This window comes from Anomaloglossus baeobatrachus, chromosome 1 (genome assembly GCF_048569485.1).
Source record: "Anomaloglossus baeobatrachus isolate aAnoBae1 chromosome 1, aAnoBae1.hap1, whole genome shotgun sequence".
NCBI classification, from domain to species: Eukaryota; Metazoa; Chordata; class Amphibia; order Anura; family Aromobatidae; genus Anomaloglossus; species Anomaloglossus baeobatrachus.
This window is the reverse complement of record NC_134353.1, coordinates 68,506,229-68,532,927: the sequence shown is the minus strand read 5'-3', so window position 1 is coordinate 68,532,927 and position 26,699 is coordinate 68,506,229. Positions and strand designations below refer to the sequence as shown.

The 26,699-nt window shown below is 45.7% G+C and overlaps 1 protein-coding gene across 2 annotated transcripts in view; it reads right to left on the bottom strand.

Annotated features, from left to right (window-relative positions):
* DOK7 (docking protein 7) overlaps window positions 1-26,699 on the bottom strand; it is a 216,017-nt gene that overhangs the window by 46,303 nt on the left and 143,015 nt on the right. For both annotated transcript variants that reach the window (XM_075346842.1, XM_075346843.1), the window contains exon 7: window positions 16,164-16,987. In XM_075346842.1, the coding sequence (XP_075202957.1) occupies window positions 16,164-16,987 (824 nt within the window). The remainder of the gene's footprint in view (window positions 1-16,163; window positions 16,988-26,699) is intronic.

Genomic DNA, 26,699 nt, shown 5'->3' with positions numbered 1-26,699 from the left:
ATACAGAGCTTATGTATAAGGAAGACTACAAAATAGCAGGTTTATTAGTCCTCTAGCCATACTCTCCTGTGGACAAAACAGGGATTTTACCAAAATTTACAGCAAGAAGTCCAGTAAGAGACATTTGGCTACATCAGGATTTGTTTCTACATTATGTTCTTCTCAGATGGAATAAACTTGGTGATAGATTCTATTTAATATACCATTATGGTTAACGTCAGCAAATTTTACAAAAAAATGGAAACATTCACTTATGAAATTTTAAAGGGAACTTGTCAGTAGCATTTAGGGGGGAAAACAGAGGCCGAGATATATCGGTCAATGTTCAAGAATTAAAATTATACCTACATTATGCTGATCTGTACCTACATTGCAGGGAAATGTGTAATTTTATTCATATGCAAAATAGACTGCAAGTGCACTAAGCGTTGCAAGTGCACTTATTGTCCACGGCTCCTCTAGAATTCTATTTGCCCGGAGCCATGCTTTGGTGCTAGATGGTAGTGGAGACATTATACATGGACACCAGTCTCTGAATTCCCTGTCAATCAATCAGCCATGGTGGTGCTGGTCAGAGAAAGCTAAAGTGGAACCATGGACTGCAAGTGCACTCAGAAAGAACTATGCACTTGCATGCTAATTTACATATGGATTAAAGTACAGATTTTTATTGAAGACAATGTCATGCTAGTAATTCACACACACCTCCAATAATGGTAAAGGTGGTGCAAAACTTCAATACAGAAAAGGAGTCAAAGTTAGGAGGAGGAATGATTACAGAGGACCCAACCCACAAAGTCCCGCTCCGATGCTCAAGGCGCTGCACCAATGACGTCATTTCTGAAGGTTTGAAGAAGGATTATTCTGCAATTACGCCTTGGATTTCTCAACTAAAGGTATCATGGTAATCAGCATTGTAGTACCATTATGGCACTGCCTCTAGTTTACAAAGCAAAAATCTGATGGTTGGTTCCCTTTAAAAGAAAAATAACTGGGCCCTTAAGGAGTTAATACATTAGACTTTTTAGAAGAATGGACTTGTCTTCTGCCCCGATAATCTGTGTATAGTGTGATAACATAGTGCAGCCAAGACGTCATGCAGCATTTCCGATACTTGACGTTTCCCTGATGATTTCTCTGCTCATGTTTTAGTGATATCCTTTATATTCCATCTTCCGGTGTTCTCCCCGCGGCCTCACACCTCCTTCTGTATTGTGTGTTGTGAGAGCTCGGCGAGGTGCGGAAGGATTCTTACTAGAATTTTGTTTCTTTTAAAAGTGCAAATTGGTTTCATTAAATTCCAAGGATGATCCCAAACTGTGTGAGCGCCGCCATCCATGTGCTGTAATGATGACAGCTCCTCCGCGGCCCCGGTGTTGAGTCATACCGGCAGGGGAACTGTAATAAGCGCTCAGCTCCATTTACTCCGGAGATTATACACAGCCCATCACTTCATACACCCCGGCCTATTACTAGTCATACACGTCCTGACACTAATATCTACCACTGGTAATGAGGACGATGCCGGAGCCGCACACACCGGCACCATTACCATACAGACGTATGTGTCCTGTGTAATGAGAAGAGGCAGTGCCCGGCATTTACATCACAGGGTCCTGTCTACCCATCACTGCTTCATCAGTCATAGGACCTAGGCAATAGTCTGATCATAGGCAACATCTATCTATCTATCCCTCTATCTATCTATCTATCTATCTATCTATTATCGATCCCTCTATCTATCCCTCTATCTATTTATCCATCTATCTATCCCTCTATCTATCTATGCCTCTATCTATCTATCTATCTATTATCTATCTATCTATCTATTATCTATCTATCTATCTATCTATCTATTATCGATCCCTCTATCTATCCCTCTATCTATTTATCTATCCCTCTATCTATCTATGCCTCTATCTATCCATCCATCCATCTATCTATCCATCTATCTGTCCACTTGAAGCGATGGCCGAGAGGACCACCGCAGTGCAGAGTAGGTTACAATACACAAGACGAGGTGCGAACAACAAGGATGTATTTATTAACAGGCGGGGAAAGATGTGGAGAAGGCAGGTTCAGGCACGGGGTATACAGTGGCAAAACGTGATTTAACAACACTTTTGTATTCTCTAGCTGGTCCGCTCAATAGCACGGTGCTCCAACTATTACAGGTTCAAGAAACACAAAAACAGTCAGGTACAATGTTACTTTACATGTAACCTCTCTGGCCTCTGCTAAATGGGCCACACGGATGCCGTGTTCTACCTACTGAAGCCTACTTTAGCCCCTAGTATGTGCACAATATTCAACTCACAGTGATGCTGGGGACGTGGATCCAGTCCCGGGGGCCCCCCAACAATAGTCTCATCTGAAGGTGCGCACTTCTCCTGGGCCGGGTTAAGGAGATCAAAATCTTCTTCTTGCTTCAGATTCCTCGCTGGTTCCCTGTTATCTGCAAGTCTCTATCTCGATTCAGAAGAAAAACTCCAATCCTCCGAGACACACCGGCTGTGTGTTCCTTCACACGCTTCTAAAATCAAAACAGAAACTCACTTCTCTTCTTACACTCGGGCTGTCCATTAGCACACTTTCTGCAGGGGGAGCAGAACATTCCATTACCCCTCAACATGGGGAGGTTTCTGTCTCTTAAAGTGGCAGCGTGTTTCTTATTGTCCATAGCAGTAGCACCCCCCAATATGCCTCCCCACTTAATGATGGTCGTCCTCGGCCATCACAGCTTCGAGCCCACTGTGTTTTGAAGGAAGGTTCAAACCTGTAGAGGAGACAACAATGGCAGTACAGCAGACCTAGTACATTGTTCAACATATCGGATTGGTGGAACCCCTGCAGTAGACCTCTGAGATCTTCTAAGATCTTGATTATCAGGCCCGGCTTGACTAGCTTCCGGAGGAACACTTGCTGTGGGAGCTGCAGTGGAATCTTGACTGGTCTCTTCTTCCCGTGGCAGTAGTGGCTCATCCATGGGATCTCCGTTTCCGGAAGGCTGAGGATCCGCCCCTGCATCGGGGACTGTCCACCAGTCATCATCGACTTCACACACAGATGGCGTAAGTTCAGGGAGTGGGGCAGAGACTGCAGGAGATCTTGGCGTAGAAAGAGCTTCAGACCGGCATGGTCGCAACATATTTCTGTGTAGTACTCTAGGGCCGGACGCTCCATTCTCAATTTGCACCTTGTAGACCGGGCCGTCAGCATACACCCGTTCGATTACTCTGTAGGGTTGAACTTCCCATCTTTCACTCAGTTTACCCTTGGGGCGTTTCTCTCTGACTAACACTCGATCTCCAGGTTGAAGCGGTATCTCTTGAATCGGTTTAGGGCTCATATGTTCTTTCTTCTGTAGCTGTTGACAAGCCAACCGACGTATCGTCTGTAATCGTTGTCGATGTTCTTTCACCCACGAAGTGGCAGTTCGTTACATGAAATCCTCTGGCTGCTCCAAATTCAGCTCGATGATTTCTCGCCCAACTCTTCCAAACAGCAGTAGATATGGGGTGTAACCTGTAGTGGAGTGAACTCGGTTATTGTAGGCCCAGACCAGTTCTGCCAGGTAATCCGGCCAACATGCCTTCTTATCTTCCTCTAATGTTCTCAGCATTTGAAGTAGAGTTCGGTCGAAGCATTCACATGCTCCATTGCCTTGGGTATGGTAAGGTGTAGTACGAGATCGCTCGATGTCATACATACAACATAATTCCTCCATCACCTTGCCTTGAAAACATGCACCTTGATCGGAGTGGATCCGCTTCGGGCATCCATACACCCGGATGAAGTCTTGGCAGATGGCCCGTGTCGCCGACTCAGCAGTCTGATCTCTAGTCGGGGTGACTACAGCGAACTTGGAGAAATGGTCGGTCATAACCAAACAGTATTGTAGTCCCCGAGTGGAGTGTCCCACGAGGAGATAATCAATCATCAACAGTTCTAGCGGTTCTTTGGTCTGTATGGTCTGAACGGGTGCCCTTTGTTCAGTGCTTTTAACGAGGTCGCATACTCGATATTGCCGGCAAACCTCTTCGACCACAGACTCCAACCTGGGGCAGTACACGTACTGCTGTAACCATTGGTAGGTCTTTGCAGGTCCAAAGTGAGCGCCAAACTCGTGAGCTTCCTTAGCTACCTCTTGAGCCATTTTTCCGGGTTTGACCACCTGCCATCTTGCTTCTATATCTTTTGGCTGTTGTCTCTTACGATATAACACTGATCCTCGAACTTCCAGTCTATCCCACTGGTGTAAGACACTCTTCATCTCGGCGTCCAGGTTAGCCCTTTCTTGTTTGTCTGGCGTCTGCTTCTCAGTTACCCAGTGTTTCATCTGTTGCAGCCCTTCGCCTGCATCTTGAGCACGTCCCCATTCTTCATTGGTTCTCCCCAGGGACCGGGGCAGTGTGCAAGCCTGCCTACTCAACTGGGACGCAACCACCGAGGACCCAAACTTGCTAAACTCTGGCGTTTCTTCCTCCTCTAATCGTTCATCGAGATCCCCCACTGGGGTCTCCACCGTCACTCTTGACAGCCCATCCGCATTTGTGTTTTCGGTAGCAGGGCGATAACAGATGGTAAAGTCAAACTTTGCAAGGCGAGCCACCCACCGTTGTTCCAAGGCTCCCAATTTGGTATTCTCAAGGTGGGCCAGAGGATTATTGTCTGTCCGGACCTGGATCTTGGTTCCTGTCAGGAAGCCAGCAAATTTCTCTGTCTTGGCCCACACTAGGGCCAGGAGCTCTAGTCGAAAGGAGCTGTAATTGTGTGGGTTTCTTTCGCTGTCCCACAGGGACCTACTGACGTAGCCAATGACTCTCTCATGTCCATTTTGCATCTGAGACAATACGGCACCGAGTCCATGAAGGCTACCATCTGTGTACAGCAGGAATGGTCGGTCGAAGTCCGCATAGGCCAGGATCGGGGCTGAAGTAAGGGCATTCTTCATAGCCTGAAAAGCCTCATCTTGTCTCTGAGCCCAAGAGATGCCCTGGTTCTTCGACACTCCGGCGGTCCCCCTCAGCAGCTCGTTCAAAGGACCCGCCACCTTTGCAAAGTCTTTGACGAACCGGCGGTAATACCCGGCGAGTCCAAGAAATGCCTTGAGTTCCCTCACCGTTCGAGGGACTGGCCACTTCTGAATGGCCGCCACCTTTTCTGCGGAGGGTAGGACTCCATCTTGTGACACTGTGTGGCCCAGGTACTCGATCTCTCTCTTGAAGAGGTGGCATTTTTTGGGATTCACCTTCAGGTTATGAGCCTGCAGTCTCCCGAGTACCTGTCCAAGCCGGTCAAGGTGTTCTTTGAACGTGGCCGAGAACACGATGATGTCATCCAGATAGATCAGGGTCGCTTCAAAATTTAGGTCTCCCAAGCACTTTTCCATCAGCCGTTGAAACGTGCCCGGAGCATTGGAGAGTCCAAAGGGCATCCGATTAAACTCAAACAATCCCATAGGGAGGATGAACGCGGTCTTGGCTTTGTCTTTTTCTGCCACAGGTACTTGCCAGTACCCGCTTGCTAGATCCAAGATGGAGAAGTACTTGGCCTTCCCCAAGGCCGTCAAGGATTCTTCGATTCGTGGTAATGGGTAGGAGTCGCGAACGGTACAAGCGTTGAGTTTTCTGTAGTCTACACAGAACCGGATGGTTCCATCCTTATTCTTGACGAGTACCACCGGGGCCGCCCAAGGGCTCTGGCTGCCCTGCACTATTCCTGAATCCAGCATCTGCTTCAGTAACGTCTTTACCTCTTGATACATCTTGGGAGGGATCTGTCGGTACCGTTCTCGAATCGGACAAGCTTCCCCGGTCGGTATCTCATGCATGATGGCTTCAGTGCAGCCGAAATCTTCAGCGTGGCGAGCGAATGCGGCCTGGTTCTCCCACAGCATAGCTTCTACTGCTTGCACACGCTCAGGGCCCAGCGAATTCACATCCACTTCCATCTGATCGAGGATGGCCTTTTCACTCCACTCTGGGGATGGCATCTCTTTGGCCCTCGCAGAGACTGCTAGGGTCCACCCCACACCTTCTATCGGCGATAAGGATATCTCTTTATGACTCATTACCTCACCTTTATGTACGTACACCAGGGCCAGATCCGTCCCTTGAGGCAAGGTGGCCTCACCGGGGCCCACATTCAAGGCTCTGATAGGGACGCGTCCTTGTTGGACCACAGCTACCGTACGAGCTATCATAACTTCTTGGTCCACTCTTCCGGTTGCTACAGGCTGAACAATCACTTCTATCCCATCGAGATTGCGATAGGTTCCCACTGGGAGGTGTAATATACTTTCTCGGCCGGGATGCAGGATTATAGGTTCCTTCCCAGGAGCCCTGATGACCCCTACCGTCTGATGAGATGGCACACTCTTCTGCGTCCCACAGATCAGCCGTTGAAGTGCTTCCTGTGTAGCCTTATGTGTAGTAGCTTGCTTCCAGTATCCGGGTCCCCGTTTGGTGAACATAATCTGATCTAATTCACGTAGGACATTCATCCCCAATATTACAGGTACATCTTCGTTGATGGGCTCGGGGACTAGTAGGATCCCTTTTTTCCCCACTTCTTGCCCACAGATTCGAACATTCATCCACACAACTCCTGTGACCGGTATCGGTTGTTGATTAGCAGCAATCACTCGGATCAGGGTCTCTTTCTCTGGCCTGGCCAGTGTCTGGAAATGTTGATTGAAATATGCTTCTGGCATCGTCGTCACTCGTGACCCAGTATCTATCAAGCAATTCACTGGGACACTCTCGAATTCAGCACGTAGGATGGGACAACCAGCGATCAAATGTTCGTTATGATACGGAGCGGCCTCCCTTCTCGCCTCCCCCGCAGAGTGCCGCACTACTGCGGGGGTTGGTAGTTTAACGATGGCTTCTGTTGGCTTTGAGTGTTATTCCGGCACCCCCTGGCAATATGCCCCCAACCTCCACATCCCCAGCAGTGGATGTCTTCTCCTCGCTGGGGAATACCTCGTGCCTCTGGTGGCTGACGAGAGGAAGCCTGCAGCCTCCAGTCCCCCATTGGTAGAGCCGAGGAATTGTTGCGTGAGTATGATGGGCCAGGTTGGAAGGAGGAGGATACAGCTGGGTAGGGATGTCAGACAAGTCCCTCATTTCTTGCTCCATCTGGGTCAGCTTCTCTTGTACGTTGAGAACGGATTTCTGTAAATCTTGCACCACCTGGACCAGTCCCACCTGGCAGTTTGGGTCCACTCTGGAGGTGGCGGTTTGGACGCGCACCACCCCAGATGCGTAACTTTCTTCTTTACTTCGGGCTACTGCTTCTGCTAGGATTTGACGAAAAGTAAGAGCCGGATTCGCTCGGACCCGTTCTGCCAGGGCTCGCCTCAAGGATACGCTATGCAATCCCAGAATAAACTGTTCCCGGAGTATCCGGTCGGTAGAGCCAATGCCGCCGAGTCCATCTGACTCCTTTCTCTGGACCTCCGCTAACACTTCTTGTAGTGCTGTTGCATACTGAGAGATCCCTTCTTCTTCCCGCTGCAGCCTCAAAAGAAATTTGGCGCGAAGATGTCCCACGCTAGCAGTCTCGCCATAGATCTCTTCCAAGAATCCAACTAACTCTTTCAGGGTACTACGGGTGGGTTCTGGTTGTAGGCAGACGTTTCTACGTGCTTCTCCCTCTAGGGCAGTCAAAGCGATGTCCACCTCAAGCTCTGGGCCGATGTTATACACTTTCAGGGTGCTCTGCAGCCGGGACACCCAGTCACACAGTGCCATGTTATTGCCATCGAATTTTGGTAGCACACTAAATATGGTGCCCATTGGAAGTGTCCTTGCAGGGGTTCCACCATTGCCCACAGCACCCCCATTAATATTAGCGTTCCTGCCGTTGCTGTCTGCTGCCTCCATCTTGGTGACCGTACCCTGCTCGCAGCGCCACTTGAAGCGATGGCCGAGAGGACCACCGCAGTGCAGAGTAGGTTACAGTACACAAGACGAGGTGCGAACAACAAGGGTGTATTTATTAACAGGCGGGGAAAGATGTGGAGAAGGCAGGTTCAGGCACGGGGTATACAGTGGCAAAACGTGATTTAACAACACTTTTGTATTCTCTAGCTGGTCCGCTCAATAGCACGGTGCTCCAACTATTACAGGTTCAAGAAACACAAAAACAGTAAGGTACAATGCTACTCTACACGTAACCTCTCTGGCCTCTGCTAAACGGGCCACACGGATGCCGTGTTCTACCTACTGAAGCCTACTTTAGCCCCCAGTATGTGCACAATATTCAACTCACAGTGATGCTGGGGACGTGGATCCAGTCCCGGGGGCCCCCCAACAATAGTCTCATCTGAAGGTGCGCACGTCTCCTGGGCCGGGTTAAGGAGATCAAAATCTTCTTCTTGCTTCAGATTCCTCGCTGGATCCCTGTTATCTGCAAGTCTCTCTCTCGATTCAGAAGAAAAACTCCAATCCTCCGAGACACACCGGCTGTGTGTTCCTTCACACGCTTCTACAATCAAAACAGAAACTCACTTCTCTTCTTACACTCGGGCTGTCCATTAGCACACTTTCTGCAGGGGGAGCAGAACATTCCATTACCCCTCAACATGGGGAGGTTTCTGTCTCTTAAAGCGGCAGCGTGTTTCTTATTGTCCATAGCAGTAGCACCCCCCAATACACTGACACAGACAGAAAAGGGCCCTTGTGCAAGAAGAGTATTTGGGCCCTTTTCAGTCTAATAACTCATCAAACTTCACAATTCCACCTGTTTTGGAAGTAGAAATGGCACCCCAACCTCTTGGGCCCCTGTGCGGCTGCACAGGATGCACCAAACATTTGTCTACCCGTATCTATCCATCTATCTATCTATAATAATAATCTTTATTTCTATTTCTATTTCGATTATTATCTATCTATTTATCTATCCCTCTATCTATCTATCTATCCCTCTATCTATCTATTATACCTATCTATCTCCTATCTAACCATCATCTAATCAAATCAAATCAAATCAAATAGGCTTTATTGGCAGGACCAAAAAACTATTAGCATTGCGAAAGCAAAAAAAGAAGTGTGACAGGGGAGTGGGTTAGGGTTGTGGGGATGGGGTGTTGGGGGTCACAATTTAGGGAATGATGGTCCATTTGGAGGTCTTTAGTACCCCTCAGCTTATGACATGTGGTGACATATTGGGCGGCGATCTCCACCATTGATTCTTCTTCCCCAGTAGGTTGCGGAGTTTCCTCTCCTTATCCATGAATGGAAAGTCCGGGGTATGAGCGGTAAGTTTCTGGAAGTGGGAGGCCCTCACTGCTGAGTATTTGTCACAGTGCAGTAGGAAATGCGCCTCATCCTCCAGAGCCCCCTGCTGGCAGTGCTGGCACAGACTATTCTCCCGCATCTTGTATGTCTGTCGGTGCCGCCCTGTTTCCACCTCTAGGCTGTGGGCACTCAGTCTGTACAGGCTCAGGGTCTGCCTGTCTTTGGGGTGGCGTAGCCTTTCCAGATATGGGGCCAGAGTGCAGTCCCTTTGCAGTGACCGGTAGATGGTGAGTTTCTGGGAGTTCTCTAATTCACTCTTCCAGTCCTCTATGTATTGCATCTTGCAGCTCTCTGAGATCTCTTTGATTTGGCCTTTTGTCAGGGTGTGTTGCTGACTTTGGCTGGACTGGCTGCCGGGGTTCCTGGCTTGCTCTGGGCTCTGGCTCAGCAGGGCTTTATGCTGATAGGAGCTGGGGTTGCTGTTCTGTATGTGCGTCAGGTGTGATAGCGCCCGCTTGTGTATATTGAGCCATAAGGGGACAGGCTATGTTTGAGGTGCTGCGATGGACTTGGAGGAGATATTTGCAGAACTCCAGATGGAAGACTTCAGTTGGGCTGGAATCCCACTTTGTTTGGTCTGGATAGGTCACTGGGCCCCATACCTCGCTGCCATACAGCAGTATAGGTGTGATGACGCTGTCGAATATCTTGAGCCAAACTCTCACCGGTGGTTTGAGGTGGTAGAGTTGTCTTCTGATAGCATAAAAGGTTCTGCATGCTTTCCCTTTCAGGGTCTCTGCTGCTTGCTTAAGGCTCCCAGTTTGGCTTAGCTCCAGACCGAGGTAGGTGTAGCTGCTGGTCTTCTCCAGTGTAGTGCCATTTAGTGTGAGGGAGGGAGTAGAGGTTTCGTTATACGTCCTCTTCTGAAACACCATGACTTTGGTCTTCTTTTGGTTGGTGGGCAAAGCCCATGTGGTGCTGAATGTTTCTAGCACAGTCAGGCTATCTTTGAGGCCTTTCTCGGATGGGGAAAGCAGCAGGAGGTCATCTGCGTACAGCAGGATCTTCACCTCTCGGTCATGCAAGCTGAGACCTGGGTCTGGGGAGGATTCCAAGGCTGAGGCCAGTCCATTTATTTAGTTATTGAATAGAGTTGGGCTCAGGCTGCAGCCCTGTCTTCCCCCCCGGCACTGCCGGAAGAAGGCCGTCCTCTTTCCGTTAACCTTCACGCTGCATCGGTTCTCAGATTATGAGCTCTTGATCACGTCGTAGGTTCTGCCGCCTATTCCACTTTCCAGGAGTTTAAGGAACAGGCCTGGGTGCCACACTGAGTCAAAGGCCTTCTTGAAGTTCACAAAACATGCAAATATTTTCTCCTGTTTTTTGCCGTGGATGTGGGTCTTGTTGAGGCTTTGCAGTATGTAAATGTGGTCCGTGGTGCGATGGTTTGGCATGAACCCAGCTTGGCTTTTGCTGAGGGTGTCCCGCTGGGTGAGGAAGGTGATGATGCTTTTATTAATAATGCTGTTAAACATCTATCTATCTATCCATCTGTTGCTCCATCCAACCATCATATATCTATTATCTATCTATCCATATATCTATTCTTTTATCTATCAGCCATCTATCACCTATATCTATTCCTTTATCTATCTATCCATCCATCTATCTATCTGTCGCCCCATCCATCCATCATCAATCTATCTCTCCATCCTGCATATATCTATTATCTATCTATCCATCTGTCTATTAATCCTTTATCTATCAGACGTCTATCTATCTATACTTCTATCTCTCTATCTATCTATCTTATCTATCTATCTATCTATCTTCTATCTATCCTTCTATCTATCCCTCTATCTATCATCTATCTGTGCCGCCCCAGCAGCGGATCAAACCACTCGGATCCGGGGTTAGTGTCCGTTTGTGGCTCGAGGGTCTCCGGACCTGGGGGCTTAGGGGCCACACTCTAAAGTAAAGGGGGAATATTTACAGGGGAGTTTTAGTTCGTGATGCCACCCGTGGTGTGCGGTAATTGGGAGTACCACCGCTGCCATTGGGAGTACCCGGGGTGATTGAGTGGGGCAGCAAGGTGTCGTTGCCCTCCACGGGTAAGGGTAGGCCCCGGGACTCTGGATGGTGATACTTGGTGCCGTGACGGGGGAAAATCACTCAGGTACTCACTCAGCCAATAAGCAGATGCTGACAACCGGGTAAACCAAGTCTCTGGGTGCCGCTGCCTCTCAAAGGGGAGCTCGTCTGGGTCCCGTCCCCTGCAGTGCTGCCTGGTGATCCGTGACCTGCCTCCTGGTTTAAATTCACCGTAGTGGCCCAGTAGTCTGGAACTTGCCGGGCCCGGCTCCCCACTGTGGCTAAGTATGGGAGCTTGCTCTCAGGGCTCACACTTGGGATTTCAGTGGGTCGCTTGTTTGGAAAGCCCTATCCCCCTCGTTGCGCTAGTGCCCAGATTCTGGAGCTAGTGGGAACAGTCCATAAAGGCTCCGTTCTCTGCAGGTTAATTGCCGGGTTGTCTGAAGCTTCTCCCCGACCTAGGGTCTGTGTACCTCGCCGTGCCTTTGCTCCCGGACCGGTGATAGGACCAGGCTGCTGACCGTCCTCTTTGACAGGTCCAGGCACCTAGCCTCAATCCCCTGCGACCGGGGGTCCGACTCCTCTAGGTCCAGACCACCGTCTGCAACCTAGTCAGCTTCTCCTGGGAGCCACTACTCCCTGCTTCCTCCTCCACTTCTCCACTACTCTACTCTCTTCTCTACACTCCTCACCTCCCCTTCCTTATCCCTAGGTGGGCGACCCTATTCCGCTTAAGCTGCCCACTGTCTGGTGGGTGTGGTGCAGGGTGTATCTAGGATTTGATTTGCTGTTGGAGGCAACTCTGCAAGATGGGGACCCAGAACCATGAGGGATTTGAATACTGCACTGAAGAGAAAGAGCATGCAGTACCCTGTGACGACCTGATAGTCCATGGGCGTCACATATCTATCCCTCCATGTATCCCTCTATCTATCCCTCCATGTATCCCTCTATCTATCTATCTATCTATCCCTCCATGTATCTCTCTATCTATCTATCTATCTATCTATCTATCCCTCCATGTATCCGTCTATCTATCTCTCCATCCATCATATATCTATCTATCTATCCCTTTACCTATCTACCTCTCCATCTATCTCCTATCTATATCTCATACCTATCCATCCATCCATCCATCTTCTACCTTTATCTATCTATCTATCCCTCTATTATCTAATATCTATATCATTTTTGACAATCCACATTTTCTCTCTAATATAAGGTAATATCTCTCACATCTGTCTATATCGACTTATAATCTCATCTATTTCCCAGATATGAGTTGGTAATTTAGGAACGTCTAGTCCTGACCCCAGCTCCACTCCAACCCTCACACCATCTATCTCATTGTCTACACAAAATTGCTTTAATCAAATTTTATATGTTGAACTGGAGACTCAATGTAATATTGGCTGCTCAGCGGAATATCACTTTTCGGATGTTATTATTTGCTTTTTATTTTGCCTCTCCTTTGCAGGGATATTAGCAATCAAAGTATTTGCTGCCTAATGAGTTAACTTTAGCCAGAATTTCTTGGTTTTGGTCCTGCTTTAGTTGTCCACCTGCCAATCATTTTCCACTGATTTGCTACTTTTTTTTTTACAGATTTTATTCTGCACTTCATATATTTTAAATGCTAGAACTCAACCCTCAGATTTATATATTCTAAATGGTCTTTCTTGTCATTAAAAGGAATCTGTCAGCAGGTTTTTGCTACCTCATCTGAGAGCAGCTTGATGTAGGCAAAGAGATCCTGAATCCAATGATGTATCACTTAGATTACTGGGTGCAGCAGATCTGACACAATCAGAGTTTTTAGATTTAGCCATGTACCAGAGCTGAGAAAGCTAACCCCACCCACACCAGGCTCTCAATATAAAATGACTATGGACAGTGAGCTGCTAATCACAACAGGGGGTTGCTGGACAAGCTGACTTCTAGCTGACCTCATCCAGAAATGATAATCTCCTGAAGCTAAAACAAATTGCAAGTAAACAACAGCAGATACCTTGGTACTAGAGACATTGCTCACATCTGCGTGTTAACCCTACAGCATGCTGGCTTTAAATTACATAGCAAAAACCTGCTGACAGATTCCCTTTAATGGCCTTCCTAAACTTGTGTAACTTTTGTCATCTATATTTGTTGTCTATAGGAATGCGTTTTACAGTCTGACCGATAGAGATATAAAGCGCTCCCATTTATCACTTATGTCACTATCACTATCTGACAGGATCGGATCCGATCCCAATCAATGTCTTGTGCAGTACTCAACCTCGGGAAATTGGCCTTTTCAAAATTCATCAAATACTTTTTACCCCAGTTTTCTGGTATAAAATTGGATGAAATGTGGTGAAACGTTTGTGTAACTCATAAGTGAACAAAAGAGTTGCAACTTTTGACATTTTTTCGCCAGGTCGGACAACTTTTTGAAAAGTGGATGGAAGTTCATCAAGAGTAGATGTGTTCAACAAATTTCTCATAATTTACAGCACAAACATGAAGTAAATCACAACAGAAATATAGTCCAGTTCCTGTCTCACAGCCACCCTACACACAGTATCATGGGCCCACAGCTCCTCTATACACAGTATAATAGGCCCACAACCCCTCTACACACAATGATGGGCCCACAGCCCCGTTATACACAGCATGAAGGACCCACAACCCCTCTATAAACAGTATGTTGGGCCTACAGCTCCCCAATACACAGTATGATGGGCCCACAGCTTCTCTATACACAGTATAATGGGCCCACAACCCCTCTACACACAGTATGATGGGCCCACAGCATCCCTATATACTGCATGTTAGGCCCACAGTTCCCCTGTACAAAGTATGATGGTCCCACAGTACCCCTGTACACTGTATAATGGGCCCACAGCCCCTCTATACAGAGCATGATTGTCCCACAGCCCCTTTATACAGAGCATGATGGGCCCACATCCCCTTTATACACAGTATAATGGGCCCACATCTCCTTTATACACAGTATTATGGGCCCACAGCTCCTATATACATAGTATGATAGCCCACAGCCCCTCTATGCACTGCATGGTGGGCCCACAGCCTATACACAGTATGATGTCCACAGTTCCCCTGTACACAGTATGACAACAGTCCCACAACCCTTCTCTACACAGTATGATGGGCCACCAGCCTCTCTATACACAGTATGATGGACCCACAGACCCTCTATACACTGCATGATGGGCCCACAGCCACCCAATACACAGTATGATGGTCCCACAGTTCCCCTGTACACAGTATGACAGGCCCGCAACTCCTCTCTACACAGTATGATGGGCCCACAGCACCCTATACATGATATAATTGGCCCACAGCCCCTTATTCAGGATATGATGGGCCCACACCTCCCCCTATCCACAGTATGATGGGTCCACAGCAGGGCAGATGAAAGTATTGTAGAGCATGTTAGCAAGTTGTATATAAGAGCTCACAGGTGGTGGCCGCAGCTTATAGTCGCCAAATCTGGTGACAGGTTCCCTTTAAGAGTAAAATTCCTTTCTGACTTCACATACGGCAATCAGACTTGTTGCCTGGATCACCTTCCCATCACAGAATTTAGTCCCCATAACCTGTATTTTCAAGAAAGGCATTAGGGTCCTCCATGAGCTTTTGTAGTGAATCAGTTATTACAACATCATGTGGCAGAAGTTTCCATAATCTCACTGCTCTCACAGTAAAGAATCAGCATCTGTAATTATGATTAAACTTTGTTTTCATATACATAGTGGATGCCCCTTTGTCCCCGTCACAGGACTAGTGGTAGAAAGATAATTAGACAGTTCTCTGTACTGTTACCTAATACATTTGTACATTTCAATAACATGCCCCAAAGCTTTCGTTTTTCCAAACTGAATAACCCCAAGGTTAATAAACTGTCTTGTGCAGTTCACTCACTTTCTTAATAAATAATAATGTAGCCAAACTAGTGACTTGTATAGAAGCAAAACTATGTTGTCGTCATGAGCATCTAATCCTCTTTTACTGCATCCCATTATTTTATTTGCTTTGACAGCAGCTGCCTGACACTGACCACTAAAGTTTGTTTTCCATCCCACCATATTTCAAACTCTTTTTCGTTGACAATTGTTTCCACTGTTTTACCATCTAGTACATAATTATACATTTTATTTCCTCTGCCCAAGTGCATAACATTACATTTATCTACATTAAACTTAAATTACCCCTTCACAGCCCAAGCTTGCATCTTACATAAATCCCTCTGTAATATTAAATTATTCTCCTCTTAGTTGATTACCGTACAAAGTTTAGTATTATCTGCAAATATTGAACTTTTCCTCTGTATGCCCCTTACAAGGTAATTAATAAATATGAAAAAAAGAAGAGGGCTCAATACTGGGGAAAAAAAGAAGAGGGCCCAATGCTGACACCTGTGGTACTCCATCGATAACTGTGATTCAATCTGAGCATGCTTCATTAACAACTACTTTCTGTTTCCTTCTGTTTCTTGAGTCATTTGGTAACCCAGTTACATATCTTTTTCCCTAGATCCATTACTCTCATTTTATGTTTCAACCTTTTGTGTGGCATCATATCAAACGCCTTATAAAACTCCAAGTAGACAACATCCACGAAACATTTGTCTTAAAAAATTGCCCTCACAATTGCCTTTTTAATAATAATAACTCAAGTCTTCACTGGCCTGTCTATGCATCAACACCCAAAAATGATGTATTAGCCCCCAAAAAAACAGACTTTTTTAAGACCACTTTTTGTCTGTAACCAAATATTCCAATCACTAAAACATTATCGATATACAAATGTATAATAATTTTTTACCTTCAGTCCCCCACATACTGGGCAAGCAGAAAAAAGGGCCCTGGTAATGCCAGGTTGAGGGCTGCAGATTTCACAAGTCTCACTTGTTCCTGCAGCTGCCACCTCACTTCCTTTTGGTTCCATCGACTGTGGTTGCCCCTTTGTAGCTGTCCACTTTGGAACAAAATCCACGTATGTCTCATCACCTGAGTCTTTGTTTTCTTGCAGTAAAGATGCAGTTTTTGGGTCAACATGAGGCAGCAACAGCTTAGGATCACTGGTGCTTTGAGTTCCTTGTGCCTGGTCCTTTGGTAATGTGGAATCTGAAGTTTTGTGTTGAGGTTCTCTAGCAGCTGCCTGTAAAACACTTCGAGGAGTGTCGTAAAGATGTCTGACAGAGGCAGGCATCTGATATTCAGTCCCTCTGTGTGGATCTGGATGCTGACATGTACATAGATTTTGATCTGTGGCCATGGCCAACGGTAAGCTTATCAGTGACCCAAACTCCTCACCATGGCAAATGTCCAGGCTTTCCGCATAGGAAGAAAAACTTCCAGAATAGGAAGAGTGACTTCCAGTAGCTATCCCACTGTCAGAAGAGCTTTGACGGCCAATCTCTTGCAAGTGTCTAGAGGGTGTTGGCTTTGGAGGTGGCTTTGAGGCTCGAAGAGCTTCAGCATAAGCTTTATCTTCTCCAAGATGAATGCCCTTGGCAGCTGCCATACCATGACTTTCAGCAGAAGTGCTGGCAGAAGATGGATCTGCCCAAATGGTCAACCGGCTTCCGGCACTGGCATCTGAATGGCTGGTGTCCGAAGAGGAACTGGACAAACTTTTGTCATCTCCTGCAAATAAATCAAAGTTTTTGTTTACTTATTTCTCTTGGCACATACAGCTGAATAGAACAGAAAAATTCATATTGAAGAGAAAAATAGTTTGATAACATCCTAAGCTAGGTAAAAGACTATTATTTTATAATGGACATGTACAGTTATATCAGAAGAAAACTTTAATGTTCTCCCCAAAAAGCCCTCAAATGCATAAAAGAATTGCAAAACTATGGACAGTCAGTCCCATACAATGTTTTAATTACTTGAATTCCACTTTTTCAGATACGACTACTATTCTGTTTAAGAGACATATAACAACATGAAAAACAATCCTCAGAGGCACTGTGTATTTAGGGCACCCTCCCACTATGGGAGGTGCCTGTGCAACACATTCAGTTAGTCAGTATACCAGTCTGCTAGCTAGTTGTGAGGTCCCGTTTTTTCTGTGTCCATCTCCTATACCTAAGTTTGCCTTGCCATACCTGTCTGACCCTACCGTGCCCACCATACCTGTCTGTACTCACCTGTCCAGCCTGATCAAGTCATCGCGCCTGTACCTGAGTCTGTCACCTGTTCTTTGGGTCAGCTGTCACAGTTCCGGTTACGGCCCTGGGAGTGTTACCTGGTGTCCGCCTCGTGGTGGGCACTTAGCTAAGCCACTCCCACTAAAGGGTAAACCTGGGGCCCCCCTGTGGCCAAGCGGGTTCACTAATCCCACTTGCTGCCCTTACACCAATCATGAGCACTACAGTAGGTATGGCTAGAAACATTATAAGTGCCATGGTTGTCAACTGTTTATGTTCCCTCCTGTCTGCCTTGTGGCTCTGCTGGTTGTTTTGTAATGTCCAGCACAGGTTTCAGCTTCAGAATAGTAGAAGATCTACAGAAAGAGGGCATTCAAGCCAGTAAACCTTTATGGTAGGTTTTAGTACATAATTGTAGAGTAATGTTGACCTGATTACTATGAAGAGTTTTGCATTTATTTAATTCCTTTCCAAAAAAACATTTCTATATTGAACCTTTTAAACCATATAGTCTCTTTAACTTGCATATATTACAATACATCGCAAGCTGCATGATGCTGTTCAGTGTAAATCCCCATAGGTATCAGCTCAGCCTCGAGCACTTCCTGTCTTTCTCTGAAACTGCATCTAAGCTGATATCAAATCAGGGTATATATTAAATTCACATTCAGTAGAAGAAAGGAGATCCTTCAGCAAATCTAGCTCCAGGTTTATAAGGATCCTCAGACAACAAAGGCCCATTAGGACCCTCTTTTCGTTTGTTTTCTCCTCCTCACCATCTAAAAGCTATATGTTTTTTATTTTTATGTTAATAGAGTTATATGAAGTCCTTGTTTAACTAGCTTGAGTTTTTATTTATGGGTCCACACGACTTTGTGATCTTTTTTTGAGGAAGTGAAGTGACCAAAAATCAGCAATTCAATGATTTTGAGAATTTGTGTGTGTGTGGGGGTCTTTCATTTTAGAATTTATCATATAGGATGAGTACTATGATAGTTAATTCGTTTGGACATTTATATTTTTCATTGTGTTTTTACATTTTTTTTAGATCTCCTTAGGAACATTGTAAAGATTTGATCGCTTACACAATACACTGCAATACTGTGAAAGTAGTGCACTCTATTGTATATACCATCCATCGACTGGGCTCTATAGGTGTACAGACATGGGGGCACAGAAGTTAAGACAGCCAGCACCAATCACACCAGTTAGGCTATGTTCGCTCCTGAGCTAGCTCTATATATGTAGCACGCATATCCACCAATGGATATTGACAAAGGAAATGTAGTGTGAGTGGGCCCCTCAGGCAGTGGCCCTGACACTTGCTTTAATTTGCCAGGAGTTGCCCTGACCTGGAGATTGAGCAGGAAGCCTGCAGTTTGTATTAATAACACTTAATAATGGTGAGCAGCTTGCAATGTATTGAAACACCTGCAAACTGGAGAAGCAAAATCATTAAACAACTTTACTGAAAACCTATCACAGAAATTTAACGTTGCACATGGGAAAAAAGAATAGTGCAAAGGTGTTAATAGCCTTTAAAGTATACAATTAATGTTAATAGCCTATAAGATAGAAAAATAATGTGAATATGCTCCAACCATAGAATAGAAGGAACTAGAATGGACAGTGCCATAGTAATAAGAATTCATATCACACATATATATTGCATTACTATTCTCTTCTCTATTTACTGATCCATACGGAGTCAAATAACAATGTGTGTCGGCAGCCCACTACGACATCCAATAAATGCAGAACATCTGCAGGGGAACGTAATATGGGATTTATTCTCAGCTCACAGCATATACAGGAGGTTACAGGTATTGTTGTAATATTCATTTATCTCCTGTTGCATAGGGATGTAATGGATATTCCCCAATAATGAATATGATGTAGAATATATAAATGAAGCAGACGCTGTAATCTCTAATTACAAGGACCGAAACCCTATTACGCTGCTGTTGATTCCTCTGAGTTTTGCTGTAATTCTCTGCAGGTTGGAAAGTTGTTTTTTTAATGCTGGATCATGAATTCCATTTCATGTGTCAGTGTAATAGCAATATTTTAATTATACATGTAATTATGTGCATAGATATGAGGTGCACAATATAAAACCGCAAAAAAACCCAACTTGTTTCTTGTGTTACATTGTTTATGCATGGTCAAATTGTAAATAGGCTTTAAGGGTAGATTCTAATATAAAAATATTGATGGTGAGCCGTTATTGTGTGGTCTGTACGTGGCCTGATCGCCACTAATTAACATAATGAATTCCTATGACTGTAGCCTTCATGGAGTACTATACTCTGGATTTGCTGGTTCCATCTATTAGAGTGAGCTAATTTATAATCAGTCTATTGAATCAATCTGGTCTACTTGGCATTGCTCCCACCTGGCCAGAATCCTACTCCACACTGATGAGGGGCATTACCCCGAAACAGCTGTCTGTGGATGGATACCTGGCCTTGGTAATTCCCTTGTCATATCTTTAACCCCATAGCGACGGCCTAACGTCTCAAGACGTCGGAAAAACAGGGTACTTATTCTGTTCCGACGTCTTGAGACGTCAGGCCGGAAAAAGCTTGTAGCGCCCCCCAGTGACGAAAAATCTCGGGGGTTTCAGCTACCGGAGGTAGCTGAGACCCCCAAGATTATGAATCGGGGTGTTTTTTTTGGACCCCGTTAATGCGACAACATTAAAAAAAAATAAATGGCCGGTAAAATTGATTTATTTCTCATCTGACGTGATCAAACATGTCAGATGAGAAATAAATATGAGCCCTTAGTGCCCCCAAAGCCCCCGGTACCGGAGAGTCCCCCCACCACCCCTACCCCCCCTCCGGAAAATCCAAAGATGGCACCGACGCGCGCTGAAAACTCCCGCCGCCGCCGGCTCTGCATTCATTTCCCTCCGATCTGAAATGATCAAACATTTCAGATCGGAGGGAAATGTCCTCCCCCTGACCCCTCCTCCGGTACACTGGAGATCTCTGGTCCCCGGAGCCCCCTCCGGTCTCCAGAGCCGCCGCCTCCCCCCTCCCCCCTCCCCCCTCCGGAGCGTGGAAGATGGCGGCCGCATTCATGCTGCTCTTTCTGCCGCATGTGACACGTCACATGCGGCAGAAAGTTGTCCCCAGGTCACCCGCCGTCACCCCCCGTCACCCCCTGTCACCCCCCCCAGCCCCCGGTTATACGTTACCTGGCTGCTGGTGCTCCGGCCCCGCGATCACGCCGCCTCCTTCTTGAAAGCTGGCGGCGCATGCGCAGACAACGGCTGTCAGCTGGATCCCTGCAAGCAGGGATGCTGACGTCGCTACTGCACAGGCTGCTCCACTGTGGACCGGGGGAGGGTGAGTGCGGTAATCTGCAGCCACACTCCTCACATGGAGAGACTGGTGTTCTAGAAAATGGGGGGTACGTTCTGTGAGCGTGCCCCTCATATTCTAGAATGAGGTTACTGCAGGTCACTCTGCCCTAGGTTGGACCGGGGCAGTGTGAGTGCAGTATTCTCAGATTACTGCACCCACACTGCTCATGGAGAGCTTGCTCTTCCAGAAAATGGGGGATACGTTCCCTGAACGTGCCCCCCCATATTCTAGAAGATCCAGAGTCGGCGTGGGACCTCCAAAATGGATTACAGCGACCGAAATTTATTTATTTTCAATAAATTGGTAAAAGAGGAATGTTTCGGGGAGTTTTTTTTTCAAATAAATTTTTTTTTTGTCTTTATTTTTTTCTATTACTTGACTGGGTTAGTAATGTCGGGTATCTGTTCAGATGCCGTGACATCACTAACCCCAGGGCTTGATGCCAGGTGACATTACAGCTGGTATCAACCCCATATATTACCCCGTCTGCCACCGCACCAGGGCGCGGGATGAGCTGGAGCGAAGCGCCAGGATTGGCGCATCTAATGGATGCGCCACTTCTGGGGCGGCTGCGGCCTGCTATTTTTAGGCTGGGAAGAGTCCAATAACCATGGCTCTTCCCACCCTGAGAATACCAGACCCCAGCTGTCTGCTTCACCTTGGCTGGTGATCTAATTTGGGGGGGACCCCACGTTTTTTTTTTTTTTAAAAAACGCCTGGGGAGCCCTCCAAATTGATCACCAGCCAAGGTGAAGCTGTCAGCTGTGGTTTGCAGGCTACAGCTGTCTGCTTTACCCTAGCTGGCTATCAAAAATAGGGGGGACCCCACGTCGTTTATTTTAATTATTAATTTTTTGGGGGGCTAAATACAAGGCTAGGCACCCTTTAGTGCCACATGAAAGGCACTAAAGGGCGCCATCTTAGAATATGCAGGGGGTGGGACGTTATATTTGTTTGAAATCTATCCATTCATCCATTGTAGCATTTTAAGCTGTGCGCCCACAATCGGGATTTGCAGCGTTTTGGGCGCAGAGTGTTTTCCCTGCATCCATAACGCTGCGTTGTGCAGTAGAAGCACAGTGGAAGGATTTTTAGAAATCCCGTGCCCACTGTGCTTCTCTTCTCCGCAGCATAAACCGACCTGTGGTGCAGCTTCCCGAGCCTCAGCATGTTAATTTATGCTGCGGAGATGAGTGTTCTCTGCAGGTAGCATAGAGCTCCACAGCAGCCTGAACCCAAATCGTGGGTATGGGCAGCTGCGCTCTCCCGTGGACAACACTCACATCTCTGCAGGAAGGCTGACACTGTGTACTAGACGCTGTGTCGCTGGATCATGGCCACATAGCCTAAAAGTGAGACATTTGTTGCTACAGCAACATTTTTGTGAAGTACCTGTGGATTCAAAATGCTTACTATACTCCTGAATAAAATCCAGTTTCCAAAATGGAGTCACTTGTGGGGGGTTTCTAATGTATAGGTACCCAAGGGGCCCTGCAAATGTGACATGGTGCCCGCAATTTATCTCAACTTTTCCAGAATTCAAATGGTGCTCCTTCCATTCCAAGCCCTCCCATTTATCCAAACAGAGGTTTTTGGCCACATGTGGGGTATCCCTGTGCTCATAAGACATTGGATAACAACCTGTTGGGTCCACGGTTTGTTGTTGTCTCTTGAAAAAGTGAGAAATTTGATGCTGAAGCAACATTTTTGTGACAAAAATGAAAATTTTCAATATGGCAACCTAAGCTTATCAAATTCTGTGAAGTATTCGTGGATTCAAACTGCTCACTATACACCTAGATAAAAGCCTTGAGGTGTCTTGTTTCCAGAATGGAGTCACTTGTGACGTGTGACCGCCACTGTTTAGGCACCTCAGGGGCTCTCCAAATGCAACCTGGCGTCCGCTATTGATTCCAGCCAATTTTGCAGTCAAATGGCACTATTTCCCTTCTGAGCCCTGCTGTGCACCCAAACAGTTGATTTCCACCACATATAAGGTATCGCCAAACTCAGGAGAAATTGCACAATAAATGTTATGCTTAATTTTTTCCTTTTACTCTTGTAAAAAAAAAAAGCTACCTGGTTGAAATAACAATTTTGTGGTAAAATTTTATTTTTTTTTTTCATGGCTCAACGTTATAAAATTCTGTGAAGCACCTGGGGGTTCAGGGTACTCACCAAACATCTAGATAAATTCCTTGAGGGGCCTAGTTTCCAAAATGGGGTCACTTGTGCGGGGTTTCTGCTGTTTAGGTACCTTAGGGGTCCTCCAAATGTGACATGGTGCCCGCAATCTTTTTCAGCCAAATTTCCTTTCCAAAATTCAAATATTGCTCCTTTCGTTCCAAGCCCTCCCATTTTTCCAAACAAAGGTTTCAGACCACATGTGAGGTATCATCGCGCTCATAAAAAAGTGGTTAACAAACCTTGAGGTCAAATTTTTGGAATTACCTCTTGAAAAAGTGAGAAAATTGATGCTAAAGCAACATTTTTGAGAAAATTATTAAAATTTTCAATATGACAACGTAACGTTAACAAAATCTGTGAAGTACCTGTGGATCTAAAATGCTCACTATACCCCTAGATAGAAGCCTTGAGGGGTCTAGTTTCCAAAATGGTGTCACTTGTGAGGGATTTCTTCTGTTTAGGTACCTTAGCGGACCTGTAAATGCAACATGGTGCCCGCAATCTATTTCAGCCAAATTTGCTTTCCAAAATTCAAATATTGCTCCTTCTGTTCCGAGCCCTCCCATTTGTCCAAACAGAGGTTTCTGACCACATGTGGGGTATCGGCGTGCTCATAAGAAAGTGGGGAACAAGTTTTGGGGTCAATTTTGTTGTGTTATTTCTTCTAAAAGTGAATAAATTTGGGTTAGAGCAACATTTTTAGGTAAAATTTAATTTTTGCTTTTTTTCATTCCACATTGCTTTTGTTCATGTGAAGCACCTGAAGGGTTAATAAACTTCTTGAATGTGGTTTTGAGTACTTTGGGGGGTGCAGTTTTTAGAATGGTGTCACTTTTGGGTATTTTCTATCATCTAGGCCTCTCAAAGTCACTTCAAATGTGATGTGGTCCCTAAAAAAATGGTTTTGTAAATTTTGATGTAAAAATGAGAAATCGCTGATAAACTTTGAACCCCTCTAACTTCCTAACGAAAAAAAAAATTGTTTCCAAAATTGTGCTGATGTAAAGTAGATAAGTGGGAAATGTTATTTATTAACTATTTTGTGTCACAGAAATCTCTGGTTTAACGGTATAAAAATTCAAAAGTTGAAAATTGCAAAATTTTCAAAATTTTTGCCAATATTCAATTTTTTTCATAAATAAACGCAAAAAATATTGTCCTAAATTTGGTACTAACATGAAGTCCAATATGTGACGAAAAAACAATCTCAGAATCACCAGGATCCGTTGAAGCGTTCTAGAGTTATAACCTCATGAAGTGACACTGGTCAGAATTGCAAAATTTGGTCTGGTCATTAAGGTGAAAATTAGCTCCGTCACTAAAGGGTTAAACTTGTCAAAAAGTTGGATATTGACTAAAAGGGCCACTTAATATGGTGGTTATGGTGGTCTCCTAAAAAGAGCCACCCCTTGGCTGGGTCCTTCCCGGAGGGATATCTGGCTGGTTTCTGTGTTGAGACTCCTAACAGAGGCTCCACGGACTTTTTTGATTTGCATATTTCCCAGGGGGCAATGTACCTAGGATTTCCCTGTCTTGAGCGCCCTCGTTGGCTGCCGGCAGTGTTTTCTCTGGCTGGTCTCCCCGAGATCAGTGATTGTTTTGTCTAATTTATAATCAATGGCATACCACCAATGGCAGCAGACAATGTGCTGCTATGGGGACAGTGAGTCAGGGGAACATGGCCATTCCCCACTGGTCATCACACCTTCCGATGTCTCCTCTATCATTCCACTGCTTCATCTAATATTTGACGTCTCAGCACAGTCGGTGCAATGATGTCACTATAGTGTGCCCACTCTGCCCAGATGTGCAGAGCTGCAGATATATGCTGAGGAGACCGGAGCAGCGGGGGAATGAGGATAGGTAAAATATTTTTTTTTAATAAAAGTGAGTACACTGGTGGCCATAATACTATATGAAGGACTATGGGGTTCATTATACTAGATGGAGGACTATGGCGTCCATTATACTATATGGCGTACTATAGGGGTGCATTATACAATATGAAGGACTATGGGGTCCATTATACTATATGGAGGACTATGGGGTCCATTATTCTATATGGAGGACTATGGGGTTCATTATACTATATGGAGGACTATGGGGTCCATTATTCTATATGGAGGACTATGGGGTCTATTATACTATATGGAGGACCCTGGGGTCCATTATTCTATATGGAGGACTATGGGGTTCATTACACTATATGGAGGACTATGGGGTCCATTATACTATATGGAGGACTATGGGGTGCATTATTCTGTATGGAGGACTATGGGGTTCATTATACTATATGGAGGACTATGGGGTCCATTATACTATATGGAGGACTATGGGGTGCATTATACAATATCAAGGACTATGGGGTTCATTATACTATATGGAGGACTATAGGTGCATTATACTATATGGAAGACTATGGGGGTGCATTATACTATATGGAGGACTATGGGAGTGCATTATAATATATGGAGGACTATGATGGGCTCATAATGCAGGACTCTGGGGTGTGTATTATACTATATCGAAGTCTATGGGGTGTATTATACTCTATGGATGACTATGGGCTGTGCATTATACTAATAGGGATGACTATGTGGTGCATTATACCATAAGGAGAACTATGTGGGGCCAATTATATTATATGGAGAACTATGGGGCTGAGTTATACTATATGGAAGGCAATGTGGGGCCCATTATACTATCTGTAGACTGTGAGCCCTTGCAGGCAGGGTCCTGTCTCCTCCTGTTCATGATTATTGTATATGCTTTTATTCCGTATATTCCTTTTCACACGTAAAGAGCCATAAAATAAATGGCGCAATAATAATAATAACATGGTGGACTATGGGGGTGCATTATATTATGTTGAAGGCAATGTGGAGACAATTATGCTATATGGAGGACTATGAGGGGTGCATTATACTATATCGAGGGTTATATGGGTGTTATTATACTGTATGGAGAGCCTCATGATTTCTATGTATGCCCCTGTCTATAATTCAATCACTCTTAATGTGTATCTGCCAGCAAGATTTTGTTAAATCTGAGTGCCGCATAATGTAGGTGCTGAGACCCTCATTCCAGGGATGTGTCACTTACTAGGCTTTGTGTTGTAGTTTTAATACAATCAGTGTTTTATCAGTGTAGTGGGTGGGCAGACCCCTACAAAAGAAACATCATCCGGAAATGTTAAAGTTGTTTTAATAAAAGTGTATTGTATTGTATTGTATTGTATTGTGTTAGGGCACCCCCTAGTGGCCGGGTGGGACGGCTGTCGCCACAGGGAAAGAGGAGGAGCCGGCAGAAGCCAGGGGGAAGATAAAAAGTGTGTGTAGGGTAGAAAGTGCAGTTGGGCCCGGGAGAAGCGAGTGAACAACAAGGGGGCAGAGTGTGGGAGCTGATTTGATCGGGGACGCCGGAGAAGACAGGAGGAGACGATACCTTAGCAAGTGAAGCAGCCGGTGTGGGTCCGGCTTGTGGGTAGCTGTTAGTGGGAGCCCGGCGAAGTGGAGTAACCGGTCACACCCCACCAGAGGGAGTGTCAGGGCAGGTTGTCCCCCAGCTCAAGAAAGTGTACCCGGTATTTACAACTGCACTGTTTCTGGAGGAGAAGAAGTGTGAAAATAAAACATGTCGTTCATT